The following is a 9,144-nucleotide window of genomic DNA, read 5'->3' on the forward strand; positions in this document are numbered from 1 at the left end:
TAAGACTTTCTTTTATACCTCTACAAGAGGAAAAAGAACTAATCACAATTTCAATGACTTTGAAGGAAAAAGCACACTGTAACATGATGGTAAGGTAAGGAAAACTTCTACCAAGTAGTCATATGGGTCTGTGGAAAAAGGACCATAATTGGCGTAATTTTTGCAGTTATTCGTGAGCAATGAACAAGGTAAGAGGTGAAGAGCAATAACTTTGGACCCTTGTAGGAATAATCTATGTGTATTTGAGGAGCTTAGTCAATGTTAATGATCCTGTTGCATGGGTAAGAAGAACTGCCCCAAACTGTGTCAGACACAGAGAAAGAGAGTGGAGAAATACAAGTGTGTTTTGAGAACATGCCTTGAGGCTGAATATACAAGCATTCCTTGTGGTCTTCAGATCACTTGTCTGCTAACATTTTTCACAAAATACTGCTGTGTCATTGACTCTTCACAACTTGATTTACTTTTCTTCATTGCAGGGACGAGCTTTAAGGACAGCCAAATCTCTTGATGAGGGACTTTCTCTTGTGATCCCTCTTGATAGCATCCACAGTGTGTCTCAGCAGAATGAAGGGAGACTGGTGCACTTAGCTGGCACTCTGAGTACATCTAAGGTAAATAAAATAATATCTTGAAGATATGAGTATTTCAAGCTTGGAGCGAAGGAAAAGTCTTTGCCAACTAAAATTATGTTTGATATCCAAGAGAAGACATGTAGCTTCTGTCTTCCTCCATAGGCATTGCTGGCTACTGCCCAAGCATTGATTCTTGGCCTGGAATCAAGGAGATGCTGTATAGCCTTGGTCTCCCTACTCCTAAGCAACACGCCACCTCTAGCTGTGTTTACCTTCCCACTGCCTTTGGTGGATAATTTCAATTCCCCTTTGTCTAGGGAACCTGTTATGTATTCATGATATTGTAAAGTCTTCAGGCTCTTGCAGTACAGGGGCTCTGCAAGTTCTGACTTTTCAGCAGTGACGACATTTTCCGTGGTCAGCCTACATTGCGGAAGGTAATGCAGCATGGTAGCTTCCAGCAAAATAAAATCTCCCCCCTGGTTTAAACACTTAAGCTTGCATACCATTAACCAGCATTTCTGGTTTTATTCTTCACTATGGCAATAATTTTTGATGATGATTCTGATAATTCTGATGATTTTTATGATGATGATGAAGGTCAGTGATATAAAGAGATGCTCCTTTTTGTCTTTCATAACATTTGTACTGTATTCAACTGTGTGTAACATAGTGCTAACCATGTACAGTGAGGTACGTAAATGGATTTGATAATAAAAGTACAGTGTTTTAGTTTGTGAGGTACAGCATTTATACTGACTTGTATTTTCTTTAATTTTTAAATAGCCTTTGTTTGATCCCAGCTATGGGCTCTCCATCCAGGCTGTCAAACTTAAGCGTAATGTGGAAATGTACCAGTGGGTAGAACATGAAGATTCCACGTAAGTGAAAGTAATCTTTAAAAGTTGTTTATAAAGCTATTGTATTAACAGGATCCCATCACAATTTTTTTTTCTCTCCCCACACCCAGAGAAGAAAAATCAATTTTTATGGCAGGAGAATTCTAGAGCTCTTGGGTTTTTTTAGAGAATCACTTTAATTTCCTTGGAGATGTCAGATCTTGTAGATGGTCAATGCTGCAGAATTTGCATCTGATAAAATTTGGGTAACATCAAAGCCCTTTTATCAAATGTTTCCACTTCCTGATTTTGTATAACTTTATATGGGGTTTCTTGGCCTGTGTGCTGCAGCTGTGAGTTTTTGTTATTGTTGTCTGATGCTGGGCCACCTCTGAGCCCATTGCTCTGTTTTCTGTCATATGTGTGGTCAACAGAATTCAAAGAACTTTACCAGTCTATGAAAAAGAGAAAACACTTGTATTTTTCCCAAAGACTCAGCTGATTTCTATCCTTTCTAGTGTTCCTAAAGTTTCTTTAATTTATTGATGTACTTTCTGCCCATCAGGATTTCTGTAACTCCACCCCCATTATACTCCCTGCCTGCTAGTTGATTAGCAGAATCAAAACCATTGTCTCAAAATACTTGATCCTGAATTTTTTTCAAATAAAACTTTTTAATCCTCTTTTTCCCTGCATCTGCTAAGCTTTTCCTGCTACCATTCTTTAAAACTTGAGCATGGACCCTCAAGTCAATTTTTTTCTGTGTCCTCAAAAAGGAGATACAAAGAGATTTTTTCTGAATCCAGAAACTTCATCGTATTTTCCTTTGGCTTTCTTCATTTCTTCCCCAATGACAGTGATTTACTTGTTGGGTTTTTTTGGTTGGTTGGTTTTGGTTTTGTTTTTTTTTAATCTCCCAAAGAGGTCTTCACTTTTGTTAGAAAAATAAGTGAACCCAACAATTTCAATTATTAATTCCAGAATAAAATCTGATAAACCCATTGATGCAAAAACTGCCTAGTTGGTACCTACAGCCTAACATACACTAGAATATTTCAAAGCAATTAAAAAACCCTATTGTATCCAGCTGAATCTAGAAGTCAGATTCTTTTCTCAGACTGGCGGACACTTGAGGCTTTTTGGCACATGACTACGAGGGAAATCTCTTAATTTCTTTGGTACTTCATATGTGTGCAAATTGAAGTACTTAATTAAACCAAGACATGATTTCTCAATTTTTAGAAGACTCTCCTACCTCTTATTCTTAATAATCAAAAGGCAACATTAATTTCTAGCTGTGAAAGTAAACTGCAAATTTTAGGTGCTTGAGAGACACTCAGTTTATAATAGACAATATCATAGTCTAGGTACCTTTTCAAGGGGATTTACAAAACTGTAATGAGATGTTACCTACTCTGCTAATAGTTGCAAGCCGAAGAGGGAAAACGTTTCTGTTAATAATAATTTCACTGACAGTACTATAAAAGCTATTAGCTATTATGTAGGTCTGACTTCACAGAACTCACATTCCAAATGTCTTTTGTATCACACACAAAAAAAAATAAAATCAGAGATTGTAAAGGTGTGAAAAATAACTTCTCAGTTTTAACATGCTTAATGTGCGGCGTCTGTAAAAGACTTGTTGATTTAGGTCAGTGATGTGCAGCATCTGTAAAAGACTTGTTGATTTAGGTCAGTTTGTCTCACTCTTTAATACTGGTTGTTCCAGTCAACACCTCCTTGTTGGCAACATGAGAATAAAAGGATTGTGGCTGTTAAGCGTTTGTGTGCAGTTTTCTCCTTTTACAGAGAATCTATGTCTTCAGAATAGGTAGTTCAGAGAAGAGTTAGTTTACTTGTAAAGATGAGTTTGTGTTGCCAGTGAGCTGTCTGTGCATTTCATTTGTAAAGTGTATTCTGCCCTGAGTAGCTGTGTGTGCACAGTGTTTTGGTTCTCATCCCACACCTTTTCTCTGCAGGGAATATGAAGAGAATGGTGAGATTAAGAAAGAGACAAAGTATTCATACAGTAAGTTGATCAACAGAAAGTCCCTTTTCTTTTAGGAATGTAACTTTGGACTTTTATGTGTGTGTATTTTGATTTTTGTTGTATTTTCTTGTTGGGAAAGAAAGGAAAGGAATGTGAAGAAATAAGCAAAAATTCTGTTTCCTAAAGGGATGAGAAGACCTCCCTTTCTTGAGGTAACTGAGGTGAAAGGAGGTACGCTGTTAGCAAGCAACTACTAAAGAAAATCTAAGTCTTGTCTTAGAACTCCTGGAGGTTCAAAGCAGCATCCAGGATAGGATGCTCCAGAGATAAAGTCCGTAAGGTCCGCAGTGACAGGAGATGGGCAGAGATGGGAGTGTGTTCAAAGCTACACTTGAGATTACTCTTCAGAAGTGGAGTAATTGGGCGTATGTCAGGTGTGAGCAGAAAAGAATAGACAGGGAAGAACAGTGTAGCTCCAGCTTGCAAGATAGCCTGTTGAGAATCTGTTCAGGTGTTGATACCAGCTAATGAAAACCACCAGCGCCTTCTGATGTGCGCTGTGGCTTTTGCCAAATGTTTTTTTGGCAGGAGCAGAACCAAGAGCAGAATTCTGATCTACCCAGTGGCAGAAAAATACTCTGAGTCATCTTGTATCTAGAGATTGGTCTCTGTGCTGCTTTTATCTCTGATTAAAGCACATGAACATGTAATGTTGGTGTGCAGCAGTTTCTGGGTGTGATGATAAAAATACCTCAGCTCAGTGAAGCATGGGACCCTGCAGCATGGAGATACATAAGGAGCAAAGCTAGTGGTTGTGAGCTGTGAAAAACAGCTTTACAGTGGCAGGTAACAAAAAGAAATGCCTTTTAAAAAACCACCCCCACTACCAAAATCTTGCCATGTACCCAATACGGCAGAATATCTCTTACAATGATCCCTATTCCGCTGTTTAACCAAACTCCCTTTCCTTCCTCTACTCCTACATGGAAGTAGAGCAAGCTATATTTAATATGGATGCTGCTCAAAAAAGGGACTCTAGTTTTGTAGGAGTTCTAAGGAACCTACTGGAGTGTGTTCAGAGGACGTGGGAAGGCTGCTGTGACCCAAACAAAGGCAACATGATGCATTTTTGACAGTGGCACATATAGGTACCATCTCTATCTGTTGCTTGACTGCACTGAAATCTGCTAGTTCCAGCAGAGCTCGCAGCCTTTCCTCAAAAAACCCGGTTTATTCCCAAACCATGGAGCCAGGAATCAAAGGCTGATCATCGAAGATGCCAACAGCAAAGCTACCACTGTGCAATGCTGAGTAACAATTTTGTCCCTGAAAACCTTTTTTTCTCTAAATCCTACCATTCCTTGTTAATATGCTGGGAGGGTGGACTTAAGTATCAGTACAGACTATTACATACATACCTGGATGTAAACAGCGTTACTGGAAGTGTAACTTAGAACTGATTAATTGATTGAGAAGTGTCTTCAGTAACTAAGATCTGAGTGGCAATTCCTCCTGTCTTTTCCTCAACCTTCATATAATTTTCTTTAGATACTGAGTGGAAGTCGGAAGTTGTGAACAGCAGAAACTTTGATCGAGAAATTGGACATAAAAACCCTAGGTAATTTACCACCTGGCACAGTCCCTAGATTCTGTCACTGTATCTGATCAAAGATGAAAGCTAAATGACTAATGTTCATGACACAGTGAGGTAGACGGAAACTGTTGGTCTTTTGGTAGTTGGGAGAACTAAGGCAAAAAGAAAGTAGAAAGGAGTTCAAAGCTGCCTGGTGGAACCAGAATTAAGCTATCCATTAGTAGTGGCTGGACATCAGGCTATTATTATATTACCTCTGGACCACGTGGTCTCCATGTAGGAGAACTCAAATGGGTTCCTTTCTGACTTCTATTGTCTGTTAGTGCAGTCTATTGCTAATTCTTTTATTACAAGTACAAGGTTAGAATAGCAGGCATCCCATGAGCTTCTCACAGCACTTGCATGCTGCTTTTTCTAAGCTAACATGCATGAGCTCACAGGCTTGTTTGTGGCAATCGCTCATATATAATTTGTTGTGTATTTCTCATCTGCAGCATTTTAGTTACACTACAATGTGCCATTTTTAATGCTAAGTTTTAGCTTGCTTGTCATTCTCACAACACCTGCTTGGTTCCTTAGGATGCAGGATGCCATCTGGCAAAATGAAGTGAGTGAAAAATACAGCTGGAGAGATAGTAGGACCAGGATTTCAATAAAAGTTTGAACTTTGCCAAATCTCCAGAACTTTGTTTTTGTTCTGTGGGCTCATACAAATACATAAACCTTTATTTGGAAGTACAACTTAAGGAAGGAAAGCAAAGATCTGTGTTTTTGATTATAAGTCCCAACTAGCAGATTTGTTTAGACGAGAGACAATGGAAAAAATGTTGCACAGATGGCATACCTGCTTTGTCTCTCCTCCCCCTGCACACTTTTTTGTTAATGAAAATCCTCCAAGCCTTCTCCAATAAATGCAAATCTCCAGTTGAGAGTAAGGAACATTTTTTATTTAGTGCTATTGCAGTACATCATTTAAAAAGTGCTGCAGCTAAGAACGTTTCATCTGAGATCTAGCAGTTGACTGTGGAAGCTAAATAAATTCAGGCTAGAAATAAAGTGCATTTAAGAGTGTATTTAAACATTGAAAGAATTGATCTAGGAATGTGATTAATTCATTGTCGCTCTTCTTTTACAATTGGACTGAATGATCTTTAAGATCCATTCCAACCTAAATGATTCTATGATTCCTAAGAGCTGAACTCCGTTTTAGCCCATTGTAGGTTCAGTACAGAAATCAACAGTGAAATCCTATGGTGTGAATTGAAGGTCAGGCCAGGGGATGAGACAGTCATCTCTTGTCTTAACTTATTTTAATGGCTACAACACTATGAAGTCTGGACACAGTTTTTTGATGGATCTGTTTTCACATCATGACAGCCATTTAGCTCTTTGAGTTTCTCCTGATGTTTGACATAGTACCTTTCATGTGCTGTATGTTTCATACTGCAAGTCAAGAGTTTGATCATAATTCTGGGACTAATCAGGGACTCTCTCTGTTCCTCAGTGCCATGGCTGTGGAGTCTTTCACTGCTGTTTCTCCTAACGTCCAGGTTGGCAGCTTTGTTCTTTCCAACGGTAAGGGTTGCTTTGTACTGGCTTTGTGTCTGCTGTTGCATCAGCAGTGGACTTTGGTTCTTTCCACAATGGCTGTTTCAAGTGACAATCAGGAAGCCAGCCAGCAAATTGGCTCTTCCAAGTTAGACACTGGAGCAGAGCTTGAGCTTGATTCTTTATTCTGCTTAGGTCTTGTGGATAAAATCAATGACTTCAAGCAGTTGAGCTTGTCACACCTTGAGGATCCACATACTGATGTTACCCGAGGAGGAGATTACTTTTACCACAGCGAGAACCCCAGGCGTCCAGAAGTAAGATGAGAAAGATAAACCAAAGCAGTGATTACTGTTATGCGGAAAAAACGTTGGGGCACATCCCATTTCTATTTAAATATGTAGAAATTGGAGGGCAGACCGTCGCATAGAATGACACCCTTAGTACAGTCCTTCAGCATGAGTGCTTCTCTTGCAGGAAGCTTCTGATCCTGCTTCTTTGTCTTCTGTTTTCTTGAGTCTGCCATGCTTATAAATGGAAAGACATGGGATGGTGCTGGGAGGTGGGTTCTGCCTTGCTATACTGAACCCAGTACAATGAAATAGCTTGTTGTCAGCTTGTGCTGCCTGCCCTTCTTTGCCAAAAGGTGAAATGACAAGGGATGAACGTAGGATCTCATTGATGGTAATGAGATCCTGCAGATAAATCAGAGAGGGTATTGCAAAACAGCATTTGAGCTATCCTGTTTCGACTGTCATCTTGACCTGAAAAATGTACAGCTTGGAAATCATTCTGGGTATCTGCTGGCTTGACATAAATGTTCAGAAAAAGTATTGATACATAAAGGGTGTTCTCGTGCAGAGTTGTCTTTCCTGTGATTCTACTTTGTAAAGAAATCTTTCTTGACTTCAGTATTCTCTTGTTTGTAGGTAGGAGACCTTCGTGTCTCATTCTTCTATGCAGGTCTGAGTGGAGATGACCCCCATTTGGGCTCTGCTGATAAGGTGAGTCTTCAGCTGTTTCTGTATTTTGCAAACTCTGTTCCCAGCTCAGTAACCAGTAAATATTTTGCCCTTTCTTCCAAGGTGACTGTGATTGCTCGCCAGCGAGGCAATCAACTGGTTCCATATCATACCAAGTCTGGAGATGTCCTGCAGATTCTGTACCCTGGGGATCTCTCTGTGGAGGTGAGATACCACGCTAATAGCGAAGGGTTAAAGTTGGAGATGGTAGTGCAGAAGCAGCAGGGGAATAAGCTCTCATTCTCTTTCAGACGTGCTCTAGGGGAGGATGTACTTGATGTAAACGTTGGTTTTTCTCTCTCCTTTTTCTAGGACAACGAGTTATAGCCTGTGTTTGCCTTCCAGGTTTCTGCACGTTCTTTGTGTTGTAGCAAAATGCTGTGCTTTGCCCACTAGCAGTACATAATTTTACTATAGTTATTCCTGATGGTTTTTTTTAATTTTAAAAAGGAACCGTGGATAAAGTAGATATATATTTATTTTTTTTAAATCCCCTTGTGTTGCTGTTGAACATCCTTTGCTTTAAAGGCTGTTTCTGTGCTTTTTCATTTTGCTTTTATTTACTCTTTGGTATTTTCCCACTTAGACATGCAAGCACATGCTTTTGAAAAGGTCATATGTAAAAATAGTAAAAATCAGGCTTTAATTAAACAAACCATAGGAGCTATCCTCTCTTCAGCTTCTAATAAGAGGAGTTTAGGCTTGTTTGAAATATTTATTGCTATTCTGGCTGAGAAAGAACCTTCAGGCAGAGCATTATGCTCCAATAAATCCTGCATGCTCCAGCAATTTGGTGATTCATTTACTCCTTTTAGTGGGTTTGTTTCCATTAATGATTGTTTCATGTCCTGCTGCAAAAATCCCAGATGTCAAGAATTTACAGGAGCTCCCAAAAGTAGTTAAAAAGGCTTTTGTTTTGAGTTGAAAGAGTAGCAGTAGAATCAGCTCTCTGCTGTGAGCTCCGATTCTTCATTAGACAGAATTTTAGTTAATTTCCAATTAACTCACTGCAAATAAATAATTCATAGAGTACTTTTATGCACAAGTAATCAATCAGTCATACACGTATTTTCCGGTTAAGTCCTTTATTATGTCTTAGCCATCTTCACGTGTACATTTTACAGAGCCAGAGGGGCACGCAACGCATTTTGAAAAACTCTTGCTCAGAATTCTTGCAAATAGATGCTTTGCTTTGCCTGATGACATGTGCACATACCTTTTATCTTTTATTCCCTGCATACTGCTTGCTTTCTTTCATATACCTTTCCTTCAGCCATCAGTGGATATTAGAATCATAGAATTGTTTAGGTTGGAAAAGACCTTTAAGATCATCGAGTCCAACCGTTAACCTAGCGCTGCCAAGTCCACCACTAAACCATGTCCCTAAGCACCACATCTACATGTCTTTTAAATACCTCCAGGGATACTTCCCTAGGCAGCCTGTTCCAATGCTTGACAACCCTTTCGGTGAACAAATTTTACTTAAGATCCAATCTAAACCTCCCCTGGCGCAACTTGAGGCCATTTCATCCTGTCCTATTGCTTAGTACTTGGTAGAAGAGGCCGACCCCCACCT

General features: G+C 39.4%; 1 protein-coding gene across 1 annotated transcript; it reads left to right on the forward strand.

The window, feature by feature from the left end:
- Positions 1-467: 467 nt before the first annotated feature.
- LOC104154645 (transmembrane protein 43-like) lies at positions 468-7,733 on the forward strand (the record flags this gene model as incomplete). Its single annotated transcript, XM_009707864.1, has 8 exons — positions 468-614; positions 1,362-1,456; positions 3,394-3,443; positions 4,953-5,022; positions 6,503-6,573; positions 6,742-6,863; positions 7,476-7,550; positions 7,632-7,733. Coding segments are annotated over 8 exons (732 nt in total), but the record flags the coding sequence as incomplete, so codon positions are not given.
- Positions 7,734-9,144: the final 1,411 nt, after the last annotated feature.

The sequence above is a fragment of the Cariama cristata genome, unplaced genomic scaffold (genome assembly GCF_000690535.1).
Source record: "Cariama cristata isolate BGI_N322 unplaced genomic scaffold, ASM69053v1 scaffold8029, whole genome shotgun sequence".
In the NCBI taxonomy this organism is placed as follows: Eukaryota; Metazoa; Chordata; class Aves; order Cariamiformes; family Cariamidae; genus Cariama; species Cariama cristata.